Source organism: Borostomias antarcticus, assembly GCF_949987555.1.
Source record: "Borostomias antarcticus genome assembly, chromosome: 20".
NCBI lineage: Eukaryota > Metazoa > Chordata > Actinopteri > Stomiiformes > Stomiidae > Borostomias > Borostomias antarcticus.
Genome location: NC_140253.1, coordinates 4,736,098 through 4,763,057, shown reverse-complemented (window position 1 = coordinate 4,763,057; position 26,960 = coordinate 4,736,098). Strand labels below are relative to the sequence as shown.

General features: G+C 45.8%; 1 protein-coding gene across 1 annotated transcript in view; it reads left to right on the top strand.

Annotated features, from left to right (window-relative positions):
• LOC311322411 (uncharacterized protein) overlaps window positions 1-26,960 on the top strand; it is a gene marked incomplete at both ends in the record, with an annotated part of 104,483 nt that overhangs the window by 40,199 nt on the left and 37,324 nt on the right. The window contains 16 exons of the mRNA XM_084454476.1: window positions 29-183; window positions 1,582-1,793; window positions 1,976-2,183; window positions 2,450-2,546; window positions 2,715-2,943; window positions 3,211-3,336; window positions 3,530-3,652; window positions 6,574-9,663; window positions 11,887-12,085; window positions 13,652-13,876; window positions 14,560-14,637; window positions 15,037-15,168; window positions 16,030-16,170; window positions 16,381-16,582; window positions 16,721-16,799; window positions 16,921-17,033. Of these exons, the coding sequence (XP_084310602.1) occupies window positions 29-183; window positions 1,582-1,793; window positions 1,976-2,183; window positions 2,450-2,546; window positions 2,715-2,943; window positions 3,211-3,336; window positions 3,530-3,652; window positions 6,574-9,663; window positions 11,887-12,085; window positions 13,652-13,876; window positions 14,560-14,637; window positions 15,037-15,168; window positions 16,030-16,170; window positions 16,381-16,582; window positions 16,721-16,799; window positions 16,921-17,033 (5,409 nt within the window). The remainder of the gene's footprint in view (window positions 1-28; window positions 184-1,581; window positions 1,794-1,975; window positions 2,184-2,449; window positions 2,547-2,714; window positions 2,944-3,210; window positions 3,337-3,529; window positions 3,653-6,573; window positions 9,664-11,886; window positions 12,086-13,651; window positions 13,877-14,559; window positions 14,638-15,036; window positions 15,169-16,029; window positions 16,171-16,380; window positions 16,583-16,720; window positions 16,800-16,920; window positions 17,034-26,960) is intronic.

Genomic DNA, 26,960 nt, shown 5'->3' with positions numbered 1-26,960 from the left:
TGACATTGTCCCCTCCCCCCCCCCCAAGGCCTGTGATCGTGGAGATCCCGCACTTCGCAGCACTGCGGGGGACGGAGAGGGAGCTGGTGATCCTGAGGAGCGAGACGGGCGAGAGCTGGAGGGAGCACCACTGTGACCACACGGAGGAGGAGCTCAACCAGATACTCAACGGCATGGACGAAGGTGTGGGAGTGAGGGAGGGAGGGAGGGAGGGAGGGAGGGAGGGAGGGAGAGAGGGAGAGATGGAGGGAGGGAAAGAGAGAGAAGGAGGGATGAAGGGAGGGAGAGAGAGAGGGAGGGATGGAGGGAGGGAAGGAGGGAGAGAGGGTGGGAAAGAGGGATGAGGGAGGGAGAGAGAGAGGGAGGGAGAGAGAGAGTGAGGGAGAGTGTTAGAGTTCGGTTTTGGGACCCAGGCGCAACAGGAAAGGAGGAGGCAAGGAACGGTAAAGCCCGGAGGGGCGATTTAATAAGATCACAAAGGGGGATGTGGTAGTCGTACAGCCGATGGTCAGGCAGGAGCGTGGTAGTCGTACAGGCGATGGTCAGGCAGGAGCGGGGTTGTCGTACAGGCGATGGTCAGGCAGGAGTGGGGTTGTCGTACAGGCGATGGTCAGGCAGGAGCGGGGTTGTCGTACAGGCGGTGTTCAGGCAGGAGCGGGGTTGTCGTACAGGCGATGGTCAGGCAGGAGCGGGGTCGTACAGGCGATGTTCAGGCAGGAGCGGGGTTGTCGTACAGGCGATGGTCAGGCAGGAGCGGGGTCGTACAGGCGATGGTCAGGCAGGAGCGGGGTAATCGTACAGACGTGGGTCAGGCAGGAACTGGAGAGATGAGGAGGGGAGGCAGGGTGAGTGAGAGTAATCACAAACGGGGAACGGGAAAAAACACTACAAAATACGGGTAAGGAGATTGTAGGCTAGGCTATACTTTACCACAAGAGTATTATGGTAAGATCTGGCGATGAGTGGAGTGTAGACCAGGTTCTTGTAGAGGTTGAAGGTGATTGCAGAACGAGGGACAGGTGTGGTGATGATAATTGGAAACCGGTGAGTAGAGCCGCGCCCGCGTCATCGTCGGAGACGAGCGCGCCGTTCTTGTCTTTGCGCACGGGCCGATGTGCTGGGCATGTCGGGATCCAACTCTTCGTCATCGGAGAGGGAGGAGACTGCCGAGTCCGCGGAGCTGGCCGGAGACGGGGAACGCCCGGCAGTGAGGGGAAACTCCGGCGAGTCAGAACGTTGTATGCCCGGGCCGATGCGACGTGCGGTAGAGCGCGTAGGACGCCCCGAGCGCGCAGCGGGCCCAGAGGGGAGAGAGGGAGGCGGTTGTGGAGGCGAGGGCATGCGAGCCGTAACAGAGAGAATGAGGGATGGAGGGAGGGAGGACAGCTGTGTGATGTCATCCACGAATTTCACATTTACATTTTAGTCATTTAGCAGATGCTTTCATCACAAGTGACGGGGAACCATTCATTTTGCTGCTCATTTTGACCCGGTAGTCCCGCTGTCTCTCTCCTTTTTTTTTTCTAACATTCCTCCATCTCTCCGTCTCTCTCTCCTCCATCTCTCCGTCCGCCCGCCCAGAGCTGGACTCCCCCGAGGAGCTGGAGAAGAAGAGGATCTGCCGCATCATCACGCGCGACTTCCCGCAGTACTTCGCGGTGGTGTCGCGGATCAAGCAGGACAGCCAGCTGATTGGCCCGGAGGGCGGGGTCCTGAGCAGTACTCTCGTGCCCCAAGTCCAGGCCGTGTTCCCGGAGGGGGCGCTCACCAAGAAGATCAGGGTCGGACTGCAGGTCAGATCTCATGTCAAGCTCTCAAACCGAATCGGGGTTCCCGTTCCCTGTCATTGCGTTGACTGTCCTTGTTCCCTGGTAGTCTTATAATCGTGACAAAATACTAGCTGAGACTCTTTGAGACAATACTTTGTTTTTTTTAGGCTCATGTTTCTGATTTCTCATCTCCCACTCCCTGCTAGGCCCAGCCTATCGGTGTGGACCTCATCAGGAAGATCCTCGGCAACAAGGCCACATTCAGTCCAATCGTTACCCTGGAACCCAGGAGGAGGAAGTTCCACAAGCCAATCACCATGACGATCCCTGTGCCCAAGAGCCCGACCAATGACGGGACAACTAATGTATTCGGTGGGGATACACCCACCCTGCGTTTGCTGTGCAGTATTACAGGTATATTGCAAGATATTTGGGGAGAAATATACAATATATAGTTCATCATAGATTTTTTACATTTCTGTATAACATTGCCATTTCTCACAGCCAACAGAATATCCAGGGACCAGAATAATTCCTGGTTAGTTTATGTAGTTAGGAAACGTCAGGAAGTAGTCCTGTCCAAAGTAATTTGTAGGGGGTAAAACTAGAGTTGACCGCTGTGGAAGTTCAACCAAGGGTCTCCAGCGTCTGTAATGGAGTGTTCTCATTGGATGTTTTAGGTGGCACCACTCCTGCCCAATGGGAGGATATCACTGGGTCCACACCACTCACTTTCGTCAACCAATGCGTGTCCTTCACCACAAACGTGTCAGCAAGGTAACGCCTCCTCCCAGATTGTGGGAACAATCAACGGGATTCGTTGATCGATCAATTCATCCAAACCCTCAAACCTTGATCAATCCGATTCAGAGATCGATGACAGACGACTCCTCCTCACCTGTCCTCTCCATCGCCCCCCCCCCCCCTCCACACACCCTTCTGCAGGTTCTGGCTGATCGACTGCAGGCAGGTTCAAGAGTCGGTCAACTTCTCCACCCAGCTCTACCGGGAGATCATCTGCGTCCCCTACATGGCCAAGTTCGTCATCTTCGCCAAGACGCTGGACCCCATCGAGGCGCGCCTGCGCTGCTTCTGCATGACGGACGACAAGATGGACAAGACCCTGGAGCAGCAGGAGAACTTCACCGAGGTGGCGCGGAGCAGAGACGTGGAGGTGAGGAGCAGGGGGAGGGGAGAAGTGGGGAGGAGATGGGAGGAGAGAGGAAGGGAGAGGAGAGGGGGAGGGAGAGAAGTGGAGGGGGGAGTACACACCACTGGGGATGGGGAGGAAAGACAGGGATAGATGGAGGGAGGAGAGAGAGAGGATCGGGGGCGAGGAGGAGAAAACCGCTTCAACTGGGCTTCTCCCCTTGCGCACTGGATGTCAGACCAAATTCTGACTGCAGCTCTGATATTCCCTCACACACACACACACACACAGGTGCTGGAGGGGAAGCCGATATTCGCAGACTGCTTTGGGAACCTGGTGCCGCTGACCAAGAGTGGACAGCACCACGTATTCAGCTTCTTCGCCTTCAAAGAGAACCGCCTTGCCCTCTTCATCAAAGTAAGCTTTTTACTGTAGATCCACTAATAGAAATTAGGGCTTATTCTGATCAATACAATGGCTATTTCTTTGTGTTGGTTTGTTTATTAAAATCATATAACTGATTAAGAATCTGCACTTGATTGATTGATTGATTGATTGATTGATTGATTGATTGATTGATTGATTGATTGCTTGATTGATTGATTGACAGATCCGGGACACGGCCCAGGAGCCGTGCGGTCGACTGTCGTTCACCAAGGAACCCCGCACCTACCGCAGTCTTACCCACAATGCAATATGCAACCTCAACATCACACTCCCCATGTACTTCAAGGTAAATCTGGAGAAGGACATTTTGACGCAATAATCAAGATCATTGAAGTGAAGTTGTTGTCCAGAACCCTCATCATCTTTTCTCTTTTTTTGTACTAAGGAGTCAGATTCAGATGCTGATGATGAGGTAACCACGTTATTTAATTAACATGTTTTACTTAGTTTGGACCATACAGTATAACCATGGATAAAACTATTGTTGGTGTAGTGTCGTAATAGTACAATGCAGAAATTCCAGTGATCGAAAATGATATCTAACACATTTCTCCGTTCCTTTCCATCAGAGCGAGAAGAGTGAAAAGAAATGTAAGCTTATCCCCATTTTTGATCTCCACTGTTTTTTTCATAATTGGCAAATGTATATCACATGAGTGAAATGTAGTGCCTCTGCAAAACCCTTGACAGCTAAAGTATCTTCAAAGATAACTCTTTGTTGAAAGCATTCTAGATAATGCTGTTTTTAATACTGTATGAAAGCTAAGGGACTTGCCTTGTGCTTAGCATACTGAAACACCTTCCTGTTCAACCCTGCTGTGTGTACTAGCAATATTACTACTAACACTGTGTACGTGTTAGCTCCCAGTCCCTGGCCGCTATGCTATGGCTGATGTGCATTGCATCCCCTCCTCTCCAAGACCACATTCATGTCTCTCCTTTTTCCACTCGTTCACCCATCACTCACTTCACTCTTTATTTCTCTGCAAAGACTTCTGACCTTTGACTTTTGGAAAAAGGCACACAAAGGTCAAAAGGAAATATTTTGGAATAACATCCAATGGTTTGAAATCTTTCATAATTTTGGTGGATGGCAGAACTATGCGCTGTTCTGTTAGAATCAGTAGAATTTGTGCATTCCTGTTGTTTGCTCACCTGGAATCACTTCCACAGCTGCATGCAAACATAATTTCACAGTTGCATGCAAACACACTTCCTTTATCCTTGCATGGAAATAACTTGACTCACTTATCCATGTTTATTAAAGTGTGAGTGTGTGTGTATGTGTATGTGTGTGCATGTGTGTGTGTGTGCGCGCGAGCTTGCGTGTGTATGTGTGTCTATGTGAGTGTGTTTTCTGCTTGTATTGTAAGTAAGGTCTGCTTGTATGTATTCTGTCTCTATAAATCTTGAATAGATTTATAATCCTTGAATTCATTTCACTTGGTCTGTATGATTTCATTCATAGTTTATGAAACTATTTCTCTTTAGTTTGTGCATCAGTGCATTATCATGTTGATTCACTTCATATTCCATTAGCCTACTATTATACATGTGTTGTAACACTATATTTCTGTATTTACATGTGGATACCTAGTTATCTTTAAAGTCGCACAGAAAGGGAAGTTGGAGAACATCTTGCTTCCGTACTTTGACGTATTTGGGTGGGATATTCAACACTTGAGGCTGCAGAGTAGCTGACGTTTTGATTGACAGGGTGGATGTCGTGAGATTATTGGTTTAAAATCTAAGGTACCTGGTGTCGTAATTGCACGTGACCTACCATTTTCCAGGAAGTAAGAAATCATATTTTTTGATATAAGATTACAACAAAAGTATAATTTTGTAATTTTTTGGCATACATTGTGGAATAGGTGAACACTATGACCAATTATGTGAACTAAAATGGGACAGAATGCTTTTTTCATTTCTGTGCGACTTTAAGGGATTTGTTCCTATATCCACTAGTGTAGGTATTGTATGTTCAGTATTTCTGAATTACAATGCAACAACGTGGATATGTTTGATGCAAAAATTAATATTACTACACAGATATCAGTATCTGTATTTATGAATGTCCATCTTTCTTACCACTAAAATCATGTCTTCACTGAACTTTTTGCTGATGACTTACACATCTGATAGACTTCAGGGTCACATTTACCAAGATAGATTTGATCTTCAACGGCACAAGATCTTTTGGTTACTTTCTACAATATCAATTTAGTCTTCCTGCTTGATATTTTCTTAGTTTAAACTTCCTGATAATTGGTTACAGTATCCTGGGCTTTTATGAAATATTATGTTTTACTTTCTTTTTTGTCAGTCTACATGGTCCCTCCTCATGTCTAGAACAATCTTGAGATGCCTCGTTCGTGTGAATCCAGTCTGTGTTGCCCTTTCCTCCCTGTCCATCCGTTTACTCCAGGTCTCTCTGTCCCCCTCGACGATTGTTGTACTATAGACGTGCAACTGTGTCATATGTACGAATGTGTAGTCAAACATGTAGGCTCAAGTTATTTCCAGCCCATATCCTACCTCTTTGGTTTCTCCTGTTTGCTTTGCTTATGCCTGTTGCTGCCCCTTAATCCTTTCCCAAGTCCTTTGGATCCAAGTCTGGTACTCCTCTCTCGACTCTTTTCACAATCTGCTCTCCCTACTCTTTGAACAGAAGATAGATTGTGATATGTCTGACCCTGACCACAGTTTTCCGATTGTCTCTCTTCTCCCCACTCTATTTCCCCCTTATGTTCTTTACCCTTCTTTTGGTTGGTCTTCTTTTCAAAAATGGAAGACGATGAAACGGAATCAACTGAGACGTTCACCTCGCAAACCAACCAGGTCCTAGACCCCGCTACCCTGGCGAGTCCGGACCTTCTCTCTGAGGTCTCAGAGATGAAACAGGACCTCATGAAAATGTCTGCAATCTTGACCTCTGACCCGACGGAACACGCAAGCTCATCTGATGGAGTGAGAGGAGGAGGTGTTAGAGGGAAGCAGGAGGAGGAGGAGGCAGGAGAACCGTTTGAGATCATGGGGCAGGTGAAAGAGAACCTGGAGAAAGTTGGGGACATTCTACGAGGAGACGTGGTCACAGACAACAAGGAGGAAACACAAAGGATATCCAAGATGAGGGACGAGGAGTGGGTTCTTCTTTCTCAGACTGAAATTGTAGAGGCCAAAGAATTGACTCCCCCTGCTGTTCAGGAGCCCCTATTACATGAGGTCCGGATAGAGAGGAAGACGTCCTCCAGACCAACTGCGGGAGCCAGAGACATGTCAGGCATGGTCACCCACCTCAGCATGGACATGGATCAGTACCTGAAAAAAAGACCAGTGGTGACCAGAGTTTCAGCAGAGGAGGACAGTGTCCAGGAGCGGTTCGAAGAGGTCGTTCTGAAGAGGGACGGCAAACGTCGTCCCCCGGAGATCAAAAAGCCGATTAGGAAGAAGCTGCGGGATAGGGAACGCTCTGGATGCAGCAGCTATGAGGGGGAGTTGGAGAGGATGAGCTCAGAGGAATCCTTGGATGGGGATGTGGTTCTAGGGGAAAATGGCCCTGGATCAACCCCAGCCAATGAGAATGTTCTGGAGGAGTCTGGGCTAGAACTGCTCCCCACTATGGAGCCACCAGTGTCACCCTTGATTGTCGAGACCTCTATCGGCTCTATTAAGGAAAGGGTAAAAGCTTTGCAAAAGAAGGTTGAAGAGGAGGGAGAGGATGACGGGCGGAAGATAAAGCCTGTCCAGGTTAAAACCTTCACTGCCATGATAGAGGTAGGAGAGTCGGAAATGCCTGATCTTCCCAAAATTCTCAAATCTCCAAAGTCTCCCAGATCCCAGACCGAGAGGCTGGAGGAGACTATGTCTGTTCGGGAACTGATGAAGGCATTCCAGACTGGGCAGGACCCTTCCAAGAACAAAGTGGGTCTTTTTGAACACAAAGCCATGACTGCCTCAAAAACCTCACTGGCCTCTGAGGAAGTGGCCTCTGAAGAGACCCAAAGAGCTGAGCTCAGTCCCACCGAGCCGTCCAAAACTCCCACAGTCCTCTACCCACAAGGTGACAACATATCAGATGATGACAGCAAAGGTCCTGAGGAGATAGCTGCCATCTCAGCCAAGGAGCACTCTGAAGAGTCAGATATGAGCTCATCAAGCGTTCAAGAATCAGTTATCGCTATAGACATGGCTCATTCAGGCAGTATAGAGATCATCTTAAATGGGGAGAAGATAAAAGGATTGGGATATAGCCTGGAGAAAATGCAGCCGGTGGAGCCAGAGACGGAGAGAGACAGGAAGCAGTCTGAGGACATGCAGATCAGCCCAGACAGAAGACCCTCGGAGGACTTCAGTGCTGACATCAAGGCTGAGTTGGAGGAGAGTCCTGAGTACCAGCTGTTCAGGCAGACCTCATTTGCGGGCGACGAGACCCACCAACGAGCCACCGCCAGTGAGGAGTTCTCCGTCAGTGACCCCAATGCTAGCCCTGCCTCCATCTTCAGCCGGTGTGTGAACGATGACTTCTTCTCTAAGAGAGAGAATCAGGTGGGGGACCTGTATGGAAGTCCAGTGAGCCCAAAATATGAGGGGATGGGTTTGGCGAGGACATCACTCAGCAGTGTGGGTAGCAGGACATACCTCTCAAGCTCAGGAGAGAGTGAAAAACATGAAGGATTAGCAGACACACCCCAGACAAGCCCAGAAAAACTCACGTTCTCCACTAAAGATGGAAATATAGAGGATATGGACAAAGATAAAGTGGCCAAAGAGAAAGGAGATGCAGTGACAGGAGAGACAACGGATACCTCTGTTTGCAGTGATAAAATACGCAGCCCTGAAACCCTCACAGCCATTGAAGAAGGCGAGGTAAAGACTCACACTTTTGCTAAGGAGCCTCTATTTCAGGAAGTCCGACTTGAGAGAAAGACCTCTTCCGGGCCAGCTACAACAGTGAAGGACATGTCTGGCATGGTGTCACTCCTCAATGGAAACTTGGACAAGGACTTAAAGGAGAGTCATGTGGCCAGTGCCAGCCTATGTGAGGAGAACATTGTCCAGGAGACATTTGAACAGGTCATTCTCAAACGGGATGACAAACAAGAAACCATAGCCTCATCCACAGAGGAGGATGGAAACATGCAGCCTCTGATACAGGAAGTCAAGTTAGAGAGGAAGACCTCCAGACCAGCTACATCAGTGAAGGACATGTCTGGCATGGTGTCACTCCTCACTGAAGACATGGATAACTATCTGGAAGAGAGGCCAGTGGTCACTAGAAGCCAATATGAGGAGGAAGGCATCGTTCAGGAGACATTTGAACAGGTCATTCTTACACGGGATGGCAAACAAGAAATCATAGCCTCATCCACAGGAGATGGAAACATTCAGCCTCTATTAAAGGAAGTCAAACTAGAGAGGAAGACCTCCAGACCAGCTACAACTGTGAAGGACATGTCTGGCATGGTGTCACTGCTCACTGAAGACTTGGAAGAGGTCTTAGAAACACCTGTGGTCACCACTAGCCTACCAGAGGAGAACATCGTCCAGGAGACATTTGAACAGGTCATTCTTACACGGGGCCACAAAAATGAAACCATATCCGCCTCCACAGAAGATGAATATATGCAGCCTCCAATACAGGAAGTCAAGATAGAGAGGAAGACCTCCAGACCAGCTACAACAGTGAAGGACATGTCTGGCATGGTGTCACGTCTCACTGAAGACATGGATAAGTATCTGGAGGAGAAGCCTGTGGCAACTAGTAGCCAATATGAGGAAGAAGGCATCGTTCAGGAGACATTTGAACAGGTCATTCTTACACGGGATGGCAAACAAGAAACCATAGCCTCATCCACAGGAGATGGAAACATTCAGCCTCTATTAAAGGAAGTCAAACTAGAGAGGAAGACCTCCAGACCAGCTACAACTGTGAAGGACATGTCTGGCATGGTGTCACTGCTCACTGAAGACTTGGAAGAGGTCTTAGAAACACCTGTGGTCACCACAAGCCTACAAGAGAAGAACATCGTCCAGGAGACATTTGAACAGGTTATTCTTACACGGGGCCACAAAAATGAAACCATATCCGCCTCCACGGAAGATGAATATATGCAGCCTCCAATACAGGAAATCAAGATAGAGAGGAAGACCTCCAGACCAGCTACAACAGTGAAGGACATTTCTGGCATGGTGTCACGTCTCACTGAAGACATGGATAAGTATCTGGAGGAGAAGCCTGTGGCAACTAGTAGCCAATATGAGGAAGAAGGCATCGTTCAGGAGACATTTGAACAGGTCATTCTTACACGGGATGGCAAACAAGAAACTATAGCCTCATCCACAGGAGATGGAAACAGTCAGCCTCTATTAAAGGAAGTCAAACTAGAGAGGAAGACCTCCAGACCAGCTACAACTGTGAAGGACATGTCTGGCATGGTGTCACTGCTCACTGAAGACTTGGAAGAGGTCTTAGAAACACATGTGGTCACCACTAGCCTACCAGAGAAGAACATCGTCCAGGAGACATTTGAACAGGTTATTCTTACACGGGGCCACAAAAATGAAACCATATCCGCCTCCACAGAAGATGAATATATGCAGCCTCCAATACAGGAAGTCAAGATAGAGAGGAAGACCTCCAGACCAGCTACAACAGTGAAGGATATGTCTGGCATGGTGTCACGTCTCACTGAAGACATGGATAAGTATCTGGAGGAGAAGCCTGTGGCAACTAGTAGCCAATATGAGGAAGAAGGCATCGTTCAGGAGACATTTGAACAGGTCATTATTACACAGGATGGCAAACAAGAAACCATAGCCTCATCCACAGGAGATGGAAACAGTCAGCCTCTATTAAAGGAAGTCAAACTAGAGAGGAAGACCTCCAGACCAGCTACAACTGTGAAGGACATGTCTGGCATGGTGTCACTACTCACTGAAGACTTGGAACAGGTCTTAGAAACACCTGTGGTCACCACTAGCCTACCAGAGAAGAACATCGTCCAGGAGACATTTGAACAGGTTATTCTTACACGGGGCCACAAAAATGAAACCATAACCGCCTCCACGGAAGATGAATATATGCAGCCTCCAATACAGGAAATCAAGATAGAGAGGAAGACCTCCAGACCAGCTACAACAGTGAAGGACATTTCTGGCATGGTGTCACATCTCACTGAAGACATGGATACGTATCTGGAAGAGAGGCCTGTGGCAACTAGGAGCCAATATGAGGAAGAAGGCATCGTCCAGGAGACATTTGAACAGGTTGTTCTCACACAGAACCGCAAACAAGAAACCATAGTCTCATCTACAGGGGAGGATGAAAACATGCAGCATCCGATACAGGAAGTAAAGCTAGAGAAGAAGACCTCCAGACCAGCAACAACTGTGAAGGACATGTCTGGCATGGTGTCATTCCTCACTGAAGACTTTAAAGAAGTCTTTGAAACACCTATGGTTACCACTAGCCTACCAGAGGAGAACATTGTCCAGGAGACCTTTGAACAGGTCATTCTTACACGAGGCCACAAAAAAGAAACCATAACCACCTTCACAGATGATGAAAATATGCAGCCTCCAATACAGGAAGTTAAGATAGAGAGGAAGACCTCTAGACCAGCTACAACAGTGAACGACATGTCTGGCATGGTATCACTCCTCACTGGAGACTTGGACCTGTATTTGGAGGAGAGGCCTGTAGCTACTGTGAGCCAGCCAGAGGAGGAGGGTATTGTCCAGGAGACATTTGAACAGGTCATTCTCACACGGGACCGCAAACAAGAAACCATAGTAGAGTTGGAGGAAAAGACAGATGAAGTAAGAACAGATGAAATGCAGGACATGGGGGGAGGTTGGAAGGATTATGAATTATCTAGAGAGGAGGAGTCCACATATGACGTAATGTCTAAGGGTCTAGCTGATAGTTATTCACCCACCAGTGACTCAGAGGAAATTACCTTTGACCGGCAGAGGTCCACTGAGACTGTGCCCCCCACAGAGGGCTCTGAGGGCAATCGTGTTCCCATTGGGTCAATAACCACTCTGGAAGATTGGAATTCCAGAGAAGCAGAAAGATCATCTCATGAAACAGCAGAACTCTCACAAACCTCCCTTAACACTCAGGACTCAATATTGATTGATCGCGACGGCCCTGAAGGGACCCTGGAAATGGATGAAAGCATATCAGCAGAGTCAACAGAAAAGGGATTGGTGCATGGCCCTGATTGTTCAAGTCTTCCTACCAGACCTGTAGACTTAGAGGCCCTCCACCTTGTAGTCATGGTTGACCCAGAGAGACGACTCTCTCATAGAGACTCACTGGAGACCAGCCCACTCATGGAGGACAAGTCCTCCAAGAAGTCTCCTGATTCTATAGACCCAAGTCCAACAGTTGAGTCTCCCTGCCCTGATTCATTGGAGGGAAGCCCAACAGAACCAAAGTCAGACAAGTACATTACAGGAAAGCATCAGGAATTACCAGGGAAGACAGTTGTTTATGAGGACTATGCCTCTCAGCTCAAAGCCTGTTTCGCCTACGACAGGAGCATTTATGAGGATGATGGCGACGAACAACTGGCAGGTATGGAATTGGATGAGGGTGAAGAAGGCAAGTCTTCCCGAAGGCAGTTCACGCCAGAGGAAGAGATGTTCAAAATGGCCACCAAGATCAAAACGTTTGAGGAGATGGAGCAGGAGGCCAAGATTAGGATAGATTGTACATTTTCAGATAGCTCACTCTTAACAGAGACAGAAGAAATTGGAGGAATTGCAAAGAACAATAGCCTAACCCACAGGAAGGAAGAACAACCCGATATCAAAAGAGAAACAGATTCGCCTCAGTATGCAGTGGAGGAGACGTTAACCTACAGTGACACTAAGTTACCTCATGGCAGAACTGATCGAGAGCAGGAGGTCTCAGAAAGTACTGAGGAGACATTCAAGCAAGAAATGTGCATCAGCGAACAAAGAGAAACAGAGGATGGAGTTAGTGCTGCCATGTTAGAAATGCAGTCAGAAATGGCTGTTCAAGGAGAACTGGTACCTTGGTGTGCCATAACTGATCATGCTGCTGCTGCTGCTGCTGATGATGATGATGAAGCATTCAATGCACGCGTGGAGGCAGAGGAACAGATGATTATGAGTCTCATTGCAGACAGACGAACACCAGACACCACGCCTGGTCGCACACCAACCGAGGAAGGGACCCCAAACCCCTTTCAGTACCAAGAGGGGAAACTCTTTGAGATGACCAGAGGGGGCGCTATTGACATGACGAGGAGAAACTTTGAGGAAGAGGGGGAAGGGTATGCTTTTTTCCACATGGGCGAGCACCCAATAGATGAGGTGGTGTTAGAAGAGGCTGAAGAAGATGATATGGATGTCCCCATAACAAAGCAAATCACTGCTGTTGCTGATAAGCCCTCTCCTCAGGTGGACCAAACTACAAATCAATCTGAGTCATCTCCTCCCACCACGCCATTGGCTAAGGAGTTAACAGTCCCATTGGCTGATGTTGCCTACATTGAAATACCTGTACCAAAGCCCAGGACCTTCCTTAAAACGGAGTCACCAACCTCGGCCGATGTGGCAGCAAGTGGACACCCACTGAAAACTGGGATGGGAAGTTCCACAGAGGCTCAGGTAGGTTCTCCTACCTGCAACATAGATGACCTTCTGAGAGAAATAAAGAGCCCCAGAGAACTGGAGTTTGGTTATCTAGACTCTACCATAGCTGACCTCCAAACTGCCACCTCCACTGTCACCCGCTCTGTGTATTCCGACCAGGGCATGTATTCCTCCTCTTCACCTGAGGATGAAGAGGAAGAGGAGGAGGAGCAGTGCTCTGTTATTGAGGTACCCACTGCCTCTGAGGTCGAAGTGGCGCTCTCTAGTGTCTTGGCTGGCTCTGACATCTCTGGAGATTTTCAGGAATCACCCCCACTCTCATCGAAACAGGACAGTGCAGCAGAGGAGGATGACGGAGGATTCAAGTCAAAGATACCTGTCCAAGCTAGTTCATTGAAATCCACTCTAGTGGAACCTTCAGACAAGGAACGTACATGTAGGACTCAATCGGAGGCGGATGCTGAAACTTTTAAAGATACCGGCAAAGACAGCAGGAGTCACTCCGATGGCAATCACCCATCCGGTAAATCCAAACCTCTCCCATCGAGACTTCCTGTCAAACAGAAACACACCGTCTGCTTCTCCTCCTCTTCCTCCTCACAAGCAGGCAGAGACACATTCTCAGCAATTCCAGAACCTTCTCTCGGATCCTCAGTGGACACAGACGTCAGCAGTGCTGATGCCAAGAGTCCAGATTCTGTTATCTTCAAATACGATAGTCCGGTCTCTCGCAGCTCTGACTCCAAAACCAGGCCTCTTCAGGGGGTACTGTCCTCTTCGCTAACAGAGGACGTCTTTGAGTCGAGGCCCATCTGGGACGACACGGTGGAGACTCAGATGCAACGAATCATCGACGATCCAACTCCAGAGCGACAACAAGGTATCCCACCCTGAGTCTGTACGGGTCTGTGCTTATCTTCTTTTCCCGTCTCTGCTGTCAGTAAGACTTTTATTTTCTCAAGACGATTCATTGGTCACTCTTCAGTTTTGTGTCATCACGTCTTGTCTTGTCCTGTTGTGTTTCATAGTGTTGTTGTGTTTGTTGTATTGTTTGTTTCTCCATACATGTATTTATGTACATGAAATCTCAAGATTGACTGGCCTGACTGTATGAAATAGATAGATGGATTCAAGGAATCAAGTCTTTATGCAGATCTGATATAACATAAAGCAATTGATTTGTTACTAATACAACTTCACTAATCATTTACAATACAGCTTTATTAATTGCCAGTTTTTTGCCATCGCTTATGCACTGATCAGCCAAAAGGATCTTGCCATTGTGACCAAAGAAGCTAATCAATTAACAGGATGGATCACAAAATTACCTGTTTCATGATCCATTTCATCATCCCAACCCACCCTTAGTTTACTACAGCCTATAACATAGAGGCCACAAATATTGAAACTCAGATATAAAATACATAAAAATAGACTGGGACCTGTAAAACGTGGTGTACTGTTCCACTATATTTCAAAGATGTAATGCGGATGGTGTTTTGTTCTGTGTGGACCATGACGACTTGTGCAGTATGTAACATTGGGTTCTGGCGGTGTTTGCAGTGGATTGGCAGGACGATGCAGACAGGAAAGAGGAGACTCTGGCTATCATTGCAGATCTACTGGGCTTCAGCTGGACAGGTATGTTCCCGTCATAAAAGACAGTGGTATACTTGCTTTTAACTATGCGTACGCGTCCGCCATGCATCTCCTACATGGTTACCACACGTTTCCTGTGTTCCTTTGGAGCGTTGGCTGCAGTTGTCTGTGTAGGTCCTCGGAAATTAACTTACGGCAAAATAAGCGCTTGTCTACGTGTACGCGTTGTTGAAGTATACCGTGGGCTTTAGTGGAAAGTCAATATTAATGAAACACTGAGGCAGTAATGTTTGATATTTATGAGACTTACAACAGAGATATCCAGCATTAAGACAAGTTCTACTGTATGTCATTGTTGATTTGAGCCCATCAATCAATAAATGAATGAATGTGAAAATATATATTTTTGTATGTGTTTACCCCCGTCTCCGCTGTGTTCAGAGTTGGCCAGGGAGCTGGAGTTTAGCGAGGATGAGATGCAGCAGGTGAGGACGGAAAATCCCAACTCCCTCCAGGAGCAGAGCCATGCCCTTCTGCAGCGCTGGGTCCAGAGGGAAGGCAAACATGCCACAGGTACTGCAGCTAACACCCTCCTGTTGTCTCTAGAGTTTCTGGAGCTAACGCTACTGCTAACACAAACCCTTGGTCTCATACGCCTACAGTTAATAACACCATTGCAGTTTGTTGGTAGCTTGAATGTCTTTGTCGATTAATAATACTCCTCTATGCACTGCTCAGCTGTGGGGTAGTTACAAAAAAGGCAGTATGCAGAGACTTGAAGTGGCATATAATGATGCTATGTGGATATTATTGCCACAGTGTTAGCCAGCTGTTTGTTAATGCTGGTATACCTACCTGTCAAGCACAAACATTATGTATTAAATGTATGTGCCGTCTAGACAAGACGGAAAATAATGTTCTTGTGGTTTTAACCAGCCCTGTAAAGAGTTGTACTCCTCATCAACTCTGTGGAGACATTAGCGCAAGAGCCTCTATGTAAACTCATAGATGGAATCTTTATTTTCTATTTATGTCCTTCGTCTTGTATTGTCTATTGCTTTTTATTGTTCGATATGGTAACTTACTGTAAGTGAGTTGGGAATAAAAGTTGAATTGAATTGAATAACTATAGAGGCCTCTCACAATAGATCAAGATTCAAGATGCCTTTATTTGTTACATGTAATAGCGTACAGTCACAGTGAAATGTTGCTGCCAGCTCCAAGATTATGCTCATTACAGTACTAATACTCAAAGTACAAACTGCACAACAAGTACCATTCCTATACAGTACAATACAGCGTTCCAATCTGCTCTGGCCTGTGAGCAGGGACAGCTTTCTATTTTATGATATGCCCAATAGTTGCATGTTGTAGTTTGACCATGATTTGACCCAAAAGTTGAATGAGTAGTTTTCTGGGATTTTCTTTCCACAGAGGACTGCCTGATAAAAAGATTGACCAAGATCAACCGTATGGACATAGTACACCTCATCGAGACACAGATGAACAAGTCTGTTCAGGAACAGACTTCCAGAACCTATGCAGAGATAGAGAAGACACTGGATCACAGTGAAGGTATGAAATTACTCAGCACTTGAGTCCCATTTAAAGGTGCAATCTGTTTTTTTACTTCCTTAGTGGAAGACTGAGGACATACAGAAGTTTATAATAACACAATTCTAGTGCTATGTCTTGTCTTCGTCTCGTTTTGTCTTGTTTCTTCTCCTCTCTTCTCTTCTCATCTCTTCTCTTGTCTTCTCTCCCCCTCTCTGTCAGTGTCGGTAGCCCTCTCTTTAGTGCAGGAGGATGTAGACAGCCCCAGACTGGTGAGGAAGGTGGAGTCAGACCGCAGACCACCCCCTGCCGTTTCTGAGGAGGACCTATCAGTGGCCTCCCTTCTGGACATTCCTTCCTGGGCTGAGCCTGTGGGACACACCCACTCTGAAAGCATGCACGGTGATCTATTGGAGGAGCTGGAGATCCCACAGTACGTTGGATCAATGACATTATCAATATATACAGTATATATATCGACAAACAATTAACAAATTGTTCCAAGTTGTTCTGGTTAGTGTGGACTTTTGGACTTCATTGATAACATTGCCTCCTGCCCTATCTCTTTCAGTGAACTAAACTCCAACCTGTGGACATCAGAGGAAGTTGTGACACGAGAGTCGACAAATAATGATGGCATGGAAGAGCAAGTAAGTCCTCGTCCCTGCTTGAGAGAAGCACACCTGTGGAGGCTAGCATCTCAGGTTTATGACCCCCAGTACAGGGTGAGACAACGTCAGGGTCACCACAGTGTTGCAGTTCCCTCCTCAGGGGGTGCAACCGGGCCCCTGCCGGCTGGGGTCCACAGCAACATCCAAGATGGCTGCCAAGAAAGCAGCAAAGCCTCCCCTGGTGAACTCTGGCAGCCACGTGACCCGCTCGGGGTATCGTCCCCCATATCCATCAAGGACTTTGGTCTGAGCCTGTCAGAGTCAGACCAGTCTGAGGCCGACTTCAGTGAAATCTGGGCTGAGTTTAAGGAAACTCCCCAAACTAAGGAGATGTGTGGAGTGTTAAGTTCCCATCCAGTTCACATGGACTCAGAACTGCCCTTCATCGATGAGCCAGACCAGGCTCTGAAAGAGATTGATGTCCATACAACTGAGCCCAGTATCGCCACAACTAAATACAGCATGGTTGAACATAGACCTGATCAATTAAATGTTAAAAAGGCCATTTTGCCACAGAGTCCGACAACCGTCGGGTCTGCTCAGATAGCACCTGACTCAACTGATAGGCACCCGAGCTTCTTCTCTGTCCACCCAGACACTGAATGTGTTATAGTGAGAGTAAAAACCTCCTACATCTCAGCGCCTAAGGCTATCACATCAGATATGTTCATGCCAATGACCCAACCCCCACCGCATTCACTCAGCCATGACACAACACACTTCTCATCTCTCTTGGACTTCCGACCTTTAACCCCTATGGGGTCTGACAAGGAGCTCATCCCTGTTTCGCCCTCCTCCCTGCAGAGTTTTTCACCTGTAGAATCAGGGGTGATGACCATGACTAGGCTATCTTCGCCCGAGTCGGCTATGTCAGTCAGCAATCACATGGCAATATCGCCAGACTCCCCGCTTAGGCAACAAAGGAGAGTGTTATCTCATGATTCTGACAGGAAATTTGATGACAGCGGGCCGTTCTCATCCAGGTCAGATGGTTCAGAGATTGCTACCTATATCATAGAATACAGAGAACCCCCGGTACGATTGGACTGGTACCAGTCTCAAAAGCCTGTCTTTGGTGCTAAGGATACAGACAGTGTTCCAAGTCCCCTTCCCTCTTACCCCTCTGAATTTTGTGACAATTACCGTTCAGTTTCACCGGAGTCATATCAGTCTGTGAATGAGTACAGGTCGTTGTCTCCTGACTCTCCGGTACCTGAATACAGCCCACTGTACCCAGAGTGTGCCATGATACAGGGGGAGTATCGATCATGGTCGCCTGTGACATCTGAGATAGACTGTGCCGAATTGTGTTTTGAAGATCTGCTTCCTGAGAGTAGAGCATCATCACCTGACTCCTCAGTACCTGAATATTCAGTACATGTTTCAGCACATAGATCTTCCACTCCAGAATCCTTACCATCAGACCTAGAGTACTCAGATGTGTGTCTTGAGGGATTGTTTGCTGATAGCAGACTGGATTCCCCTGAATCAGTGATGTCAGAATCTGAATGTGGAGAAGAACGTGAGAGGGACTCATTGTGTGGAGAACATTTGCCAAAATCAGACAGTGAAAGTGAATGGGAGTTTGTTCAGTTTTCCTACTTGCCTGAGTACAGACCTCTCTCCCCTGAATCAGTCAGTTCAGACAGTGATGGAAACCTTTTATATCTTGACCACTTGTTTGCTGACATTAGGCCATCTTCCCCTGAATCTATAGCATCATTTGATGAGTACAGACCCCTCTCTCCTGACTCTCCAGTTCCTCAGTTCAGATATGAATGTTGTGACTATTATTTGTTATCTACAGCTGATCGATCATCCTCATCTGAATCTGTAACTTCAGACTTGGAATGCTCCGAGTTATACCTTGAGAAATTGTGTAGAGAGGGTAGAGCAGTATCGCCAGAGTGTGATGAGTCCAGAGGCCTCTCACCTGACTCTCCTGTCCCCCAGTTTAGACCCTCACTTCTGGGATATCAATCTTACTTTACAGCCCACAGATCATCCTCAAGGCCAGACTCTGTGGCATCATTGGATGAGTATCTACCTCTATCCCCTGACTCTCCAATTCCCGAGTTCAGATATGAACATTGTGACTACTATTTACATTACGCTGGGAGTAGACCTTCTTCATCCCAGTCAGTTGGTTCTGACATGGAATTTTCAGATGTTTGCCTTGAGGAACTGTTCCCTGAAAATAGACCAGATTCCCCTGATTCAGTAATGTCAGAAAGTAAGTTTAGAGGATATACAGGAAAGGATTTGATGAAATACAGACCTCTCTCACCAGAATCATTGATATCTGAGGGCAGTTTTTCATTCCTTGAGTTTTGGTTCTCAGAGTCTAGACAGTCCACTCCTGAATCTGTTACAACATTGGATGACAATTTCAGTAATCAATATTGTGACTATTATTTGTTGTTCAATGGAGATAGGTCCTCATCACCTGAGTCAATATTTTCCCACATCGACTTTGATGAGGACAGACCAGATTCTCCAGAACCTTTTATAACTGAATGTGAGCCTTCTTCGCCTGAGTCAATAGCATCATTTGATGAGTGTAGACCTCTTTTACCCGATTCTCCAATTCCTCAGTTCAGACCTATATTACATTATTCATGTATTTGTCCACCTAGACCATCTTCACCAGAATCAGTAACTTCAGACCTTGAGTATTATAGTTTACATCTAAAGGAATTGTTTGCTGACAACAGACCAGATTCCCCAGAATCATGTATGTCAGAGAAATACTTGGAGACAGATGAATGGGGATTAATGAAATCCAGACCACTGTCACCAGACTCCATATCCTCATTAGATGACTGTCTCTTCCTCGAGCTCTTATTTTCAGACTCTAGACCCTCATCCCCTGAATCTTTCACTTCATTTGATGAGTACAGACCCCTCTCTCCTGACTCACCCGTTCCCCAGTTTAGATCCGAAGGCTGTGACTATTATTTGTTATTCACAGGAAGCAGACCATCATCACCTGACTCGGCAGCTTCAGACCTTGAGTATTCTAGTTTATACGTTGATGCTTTGTTTGCTGAGGAAAGACCGGATTCACCTGATTCTTTAATTTCTGAATTTGAATGTTGTGAATTTCCTCAGTCTCCTTTCTCAGATAGTGAAGGTATCCTGCTATTCCTGGAATGCTGGTTCCCTGAGATGCAACAATCTTATTCTGAATCCATTGCGTCAACAGATGAGAGTAAACCCATTCTTCTTGGGTCAGTTACACCCGAGAGTCAGCTAAGGGAGTCAGTTGAAATAGATTGTAGATCCGTGTCACCTGAATCTGTTATCTCAGAAAGTGAGGGAATTTTGCTGTATCTTGACTGTTGGCTCTCTGAGATCCAACCTCAGCAGCCCCTGACTGTTATGTATCAACCAGAATGTGAAACAGAGACAACATTTGAGAAAAATGAGACATTTATTCCACAGCATGAGCCTGAGATACAAGGTCTCACTTGGCCAGAATTAGCAACCCCAGAGAGTGAAAATGTCACAGACATGGAATCTGACAAATATCAAAGATCAAGGAAAGCTAAAACGGGGTGGGATATAGAGAAGTGCACCATTCAGTACAGGCCTCTTTCCCCAGAATCATTGACCTCTGAGAGCAGTTTCTCATTTCCTGATCTGTGGTTTACAGAGAGCAGACCATCCTCTCCTGAATCAGCTGTAGCATTTGATGAGCTTAGACCTCTCTCTCCTGACTCACCTGTTCCCCAGTTCAGACCCTTGCTACTAGACTTTTCTGAATCATTTTGGCAAACTAGATCATCCTCACCAGAATCTCTGATTTCAGATATTGAATATCCAGAGGAATATGTGGACGTTTTTGACATGGAGGATAGATCACCGTCACCTGAGCCGGTGGTCTTCCATTTTGTCAAAAGACCAGAGTCTTACATTCTAGAGTTCCCATCAGTAGTTCCCCTTTCACCTGAGTCAGTTCTCCTGGGCTCTGATGTGAGACCTCTCTCTACTCAGCCAGAAACATCAGATACACCTGTAATTAAATACAGGCCTCTCTCACCAGAATCATTGACATCTCAGAGCAGTTTCTCGTTCCTTGACCTGTGGCTCTCAGAGTCTAGAACATCCTCTCCTGAACCTGTCACATCGTTAGATGAGTGGAGTCTTACTCATTTTCAGCATCAATATTGTAATTATTATCTCCAATACAACAGAAGCAGACCATTCTCAACTCTGTCAATGACATCAGACCTTGAGTACTCTCCATATTACCTTGAGGAGCTGTTTGATGAGAACAGACCAGATTCTCCAGAGTCATATTGTGAATGTCTACATTCAGTTGAAAGGGAACTACCACTCTTGACTGAACCAGTCACTGCAAAGGGCGATCTAGAGTACTGTTTTTCAGAACTCAGACCGTCTTCCCCTGAATCTGTAACATGCTTTGATGAGTACAAACCGCTCTCTCCTGATTCTCCAATTCACCAGTTCAGATCTGACCATTGTGACTACTATTTACATTTTACAGGAAGTAGACCATCATCACCTCAGTCAGTTGGTTCAGTCATTGACCTCGCTGAGTGGTGCCTTGAGGAAATGTTTGCTGAGGACCGACCAGATTCTCCTGAAACATTTAGATCAGACAGTGGAGTGTCGGTTGTATGGGATGTGTTGAAGCACAGACCTCTGTCTCCTGAATCAATCTCTTCAGACTATGACTTTTCTTTCCTTCAGCTCTGGTTCTCAGAGTCTCGACCATCCTCCCCTGAATCTGTCTCATCATTGAATCAGTATAGTTTCACTAATTTCAGAACACAATATTGTGATTATTATCTCCAATACAACAGAGGTAGACCAGTCTCATCTCTTTCAATGACATCAGACCTGGAGTACTCTAGATATTACCTTGAGGAGCTGTTTGATGAGAACAGACCAGATTCTCCAGAGTCATATTGTGAATTTCTACACTCAGTTGAAAGGGAACTACCACTCTTGACTGAATCAGTAACTTCAAAGGGTGACCTTTCGTTCCTAGAGTACTGGTTTCCAGAACTCAGACCATCCTCCCCTGAATCTATCTCATCATTGGACGAGTATAGTTTCACTAATTTCAGAACACAATATTGTGATTATTATCTCCAATACAACAGTAGGCATGATCATAGGTCATCCTCATCTGTATCAATGATTTCAGGTATTGAATATTCAGAGGAACATGTTGCTAGTATTAACATGGATGGTAGAGCACCAGCACCTGAGCCAATGGTCTTTGAATTCATTGAGAGACCCACTTACATCTTAAAGTTTACAGATTTTCATCAATTTTATTCCAAAGCAGAGGTACTACCCTGTGGTGTTAGTTCTCCCCCTATTCAATCAGACAGGATAGTAGATTTCAGTTCAGATTCAGATGTATTTTCTCAGTCAGAGCATAAGCTGACAAAACCAGACACTTTTGGATCTAGCTCCCTTATGGTGGGAAATATATCTGTTTCGGCCAGCACAACATTACCAACTACACCAAAAACAGCATTGATACAGTTGGACCTAAACAATACACAGTTTGGATCCCTGCATTTTTCACCATTCATTGAGCAGTTCTCCGTCAAGCATGAGACAATAGATTCTGTCTGTGCTGTGGATGGACATGTCTTTGAACCCAGTGATCTATCTGAGGTCAGGTTAAGACCTTTAACTCCTGAGTCACTGTATTCTGACAGAGATGGAAACCTTTCATATGTTGACTCATCTGAGGAGATGAGAGCATCACCAGAATCAGTTACATTTGACAATTTCTCCACCCATTCTCCTGCATTAGGTGAACTCCGATCTCAGGGTTGTGATTATTATTTATTACTTTCAGCAAACCAACCTCCTTCCCCAGAATCCTTCGCTTCAGACCTTGAATATTCTGATTTATGTCTCAAGGAACTATTTTCTGAAGGCAGACCAGACTCTCCTGAATCATACATATTAGAGTTAGATTTGATGGAGACGTATTCAATTAAATATCGTCCGCTCTCCCCTGAGTCTCTTATTTCAGATAGCGAAGGAGCTTTGTTGTACCTGAAATGTAGTTTTCCTGAGATCAGGCCATCTTCTCCTGAATCATATATTTCAATTGATGAGTTCCGTGCCCTCTCTCCAGACTCACCGATTCCCCAGCACAAAGCCATGATCAGTTATGTGAATGCTCCATATATTGGAACCAGATCCCCTTCACCTATGTCTAAATCTTCAGACCTTGAACTCTCTGGATTCTTTCTTGAAGAATTGATTGCTGAGCAAGATGATTGTTCATTCATACAGTACTGGTTGTCAGAGTTGAGACCACCTTCAACTGAATCTCTGGCATATTTTGATGAGAACAGACCCCTTTCTCCTGACTCTCCAATTCCTCAATTCAGATTTGAACATTGTGACTGTTATTTGCATTTCACTGGAAGTAGACCATCGTCACCTCAGTCAGTTGCTTCAGATATCAAATTATCTGAATGGTGCCTTGAGGAATTATTTAATGAATATAGACCAGATTCCCCTAACTCCATGAAGTCTGAAATTGAGTTGATTGACTACAAAAAACGTTGTCATCTGATGTCTGATATAAACAAAAGTGTGGAATCAAGAGAGACAGAATCAGAAAAACCTTTTGAAGAGAAAATGCAAGATGATACATCACTAACACACCGTAAAGCTCTTGATACAGTTGCAGATTCTGGAGATGAAAATGATTTGCCAATAGCTGAGAAAGTAGAGGATGAAAACAGAGCCCCTTCCCCGATTTTAGGTGAATGGGAGTTTGTCCAACTATCCTCACTTCCTGAGTACAGATCTCTGTCCCCTGAATCACTCAGTTCAGACAGCAATGGACACCTTTTATATCTTGACCACCTGTTTGCTGACATGAGGCCATCTTTCCCTGAATCTGTAGCATCATTTAATGAGTATAGACCCCTCTCTCCTGACTCTCCAGTTCCTCAGTTCAGATATGAATGTTCTGATTGTTATTTGTTATCCACAGCAGAGGGGTCATCATCACCAGAATTAGTGTCTTCAGACCAGGAAGATTCTGAACTATGTCTTGATGTGTTGTTTTGTGAGAACAGACCAGATTCCCCTGATTCCTTTACACCAGAGACTAAAATGACAGAATTTTTGGAAAAAGGATATTCAAAACACAGACCACTTTCCCCTGAATCAATATCTTCAGAAGACAATTTCCGTGTTCTGAAGTTCTGGTCCTCAGATCCAAGGCCATGGTCCCCAGGTTCAGTGAGATCATGTGATGAGTACAGAGCTCTCTCACCTGACTCTCCTGTTCCCCAGTTTGGAGGCACGTATTGTGATTATTATTTACAGTTTACTGGAAGTAGATCCTCAACACCTGACTCAGTAACTTCTGATGTTGAATTCTCTGGATTTTACCTTGAGGATTTGTTTGCTGAGAACAGACCAGATTCACCTGAAGCGTTTATATCAGCATTAGGAGAAGAACGAGGTGAGGTGAAATTCAGACCTTTGTCACCTGAGTCACTAACATCAGAAAACGAGGACTCTCCTTCATTCCTTGATTACTGGTTGTCTGAATTTAGACCGTGGTCTCCTGAATCCAGGGTATCGCAAGATGAGTATCGGCCTCTCTCACCAGACTCTCCAATTCCTCAATATGGACCTGCTCTGTCTGTGTTCACCATGACAACAACAGGGAGATGTTCATCCCCTGAATCTGTGATGTCAGATGTAGACAGTGAGGAATTTGGTCTGGATGACTTGTTCATTGAGATCAGACCCTGTTCACCTGATTCCATCTGGTTGGGGAGTGAAGACGAGGCAGATCTTTCAGAAACATCCCAACCTGAATCTTATCCAAAGGCAAGTGCAATGATGGCCTCTAATGTCTTAGAAACAGTCTTTCTAGCTCAGACAGACCTACTAGCAACCCAGGCCAATTTAGAAGACATTGAAGGTAGATCATCCACACCAGAAGAGTCAAGTCTTTCAGGGACATCTACAACTGAGCGTAAGGCAGATGTACATACAATGCAGGTTATGCTGGATGTGTATCAAGGGGGGGCATTGACTCCAGAATATAGTCTTGTTTACAAGGCTGCTACCAGCAAGTTAATGGCTCATATCTATGATCCACTTTATAGGGGAGACACCTACGAAAGTAGGACAGGTGTGTTTGAATATGCAGGAGAAAAACAGGAGTTTAGACAAGTTATTGGGATTCAGAGTGAAACGGTAGATGATGTCAGGACAGCTTGTGTTGAAGAACAGAGCCTGGGGAAAATTCTTGATTCGGAAATAACCAAAAGTGGGGAGAATGTGACCCATGGGGTGGAATCAAAAGACACAGAATCAGAGGAACTTTTTGAAGAGAAAATGCAGGATGATACATCACTAGCACACCGTAAAGATGTTTATACAGTTATAGATTCTGGAAATGACAATGATTTGCCAATAGCTGAGCAAGTAGAGGATGAAAACAGAGCCCCTTCCCCGATTTTAGGTGAATGGGAGTTTGTCCAACTATCCTCACTTCCTGAGTACAGATCTCTCTCCCCTGAATCACTCAGTTCAGACAGCAATGGAAACCTTTTATATCTTGACCACGTGTTTACTGACATGAGGCCATCTTCCCCTGAATCTGTAGCGTCATTTGATGAGTATAGACCCCTCTCTCCTGACTCTCCAGTTCCTCAGTTCAGATATGAATGTTGTGATTTGTTATCCACAGCAGAGGGGTCATCATCACCAGAATTAGTGTCTTCAGACCAGGAAGATTCTGACCTATGTCTTGATGAGTTGTTTTGTGAGAACAGACCAGATTCCCCTGATTCCTTTACACCAGAGACTAAAATGACAGAATTTTTGGAAAAAGGATATTCAAAACACAGACCACTTTCCCCTGAATCAATATCTTCAGAAGACAATTTCCGTGTTCTGAAGTTCTGGTCCTCAGATACAAGGTCATGGTCCCCAGGTTCAGTGAGATCATTTGATGAGTACAGAGCTCTCTCACCCGAATCTCCTGTTCCCCAGTTTGGAGGCCAGTATTGTGATTATTATTTACAGTTTACTGGAAGTAGATCCTCAACACCTGACTCAGTAACTTCTGATGTTGAATTTTCTGGATTTTACCTTGAGGATTTGTTTGCTGAGAACAGACCAGATTCACCTGAAGCGTTCATATCAGCATTAGGAGAAGAACAAGGTGATGAGATCTCAACTAAATTCAGACCTTTGTCACCTGAGTCACTAACATCAGAAAACGAGGACTCTCCTTCATTCCATGATTACTGGTTGTCTGAATTTAGACCGTGGTCTCCTGAATCCACGGCATCGCAAGATGAGTATCGGCCTCTCTCGCCAGACTCTCCAATTCCTCAATATGGACCTGCTCTGTCTGTGTTCACCATGACAACAACAGGGAGATGTTCATCCCCTGAATCTGTGATGTCAGATGTAGACAGTGAGGAATTTGGTCTGGATGACTTGTTCATTGAGATCAGACCCTGTTCACCTGATTCCATCTGGTTGGGGAGTGAAGACGAGGCAGATCTTTCAGAAACATCCCAATCTGAATCTTATCCAAAGGCAAGTGCAATGATGGCCTCTAATGTCTTAGAAACAGTCTTTCTAGCTCAGACAGACCTACTAGCAACCCAGGCCAATTTAGAAGACATTGAATGTAGATCATCAACACCAGAAGAGTCTGGTCTTTCAGGGACATCTACAACTGATCGTCAGGCAGATGTACCTACAATGCAGGTTATGCTGGATGTGTATCAAGGGGGGGCATTGACTCCAGAATATAGTCTTGTTTACAAGGCTGCTACCAGCAAGTTAATGGCTCATATCTATGATCCACTTTATAGGGGAGACACCTACGAAAGTAGGACAGGTGTGTTTGAATATGCAGGAGAAAAACAGGAGTTTAGACAAGTTATTGGGATTCAGAGTGAAACGGTAGATGATGTCAGGACAGCTTGTGTTGAAGAACAGAGCCTGGGGAACATTCTTGATTCGGAAATAACCAAAAGTGTGGAGAATGTGACCATTGGGGTGGAATCAAAAGACACAGAATCAGAGGAACTTTTTGAAGAGAAAATGCAGGATGATACATCACTAGCACACCGTAAAGATGTTGATACA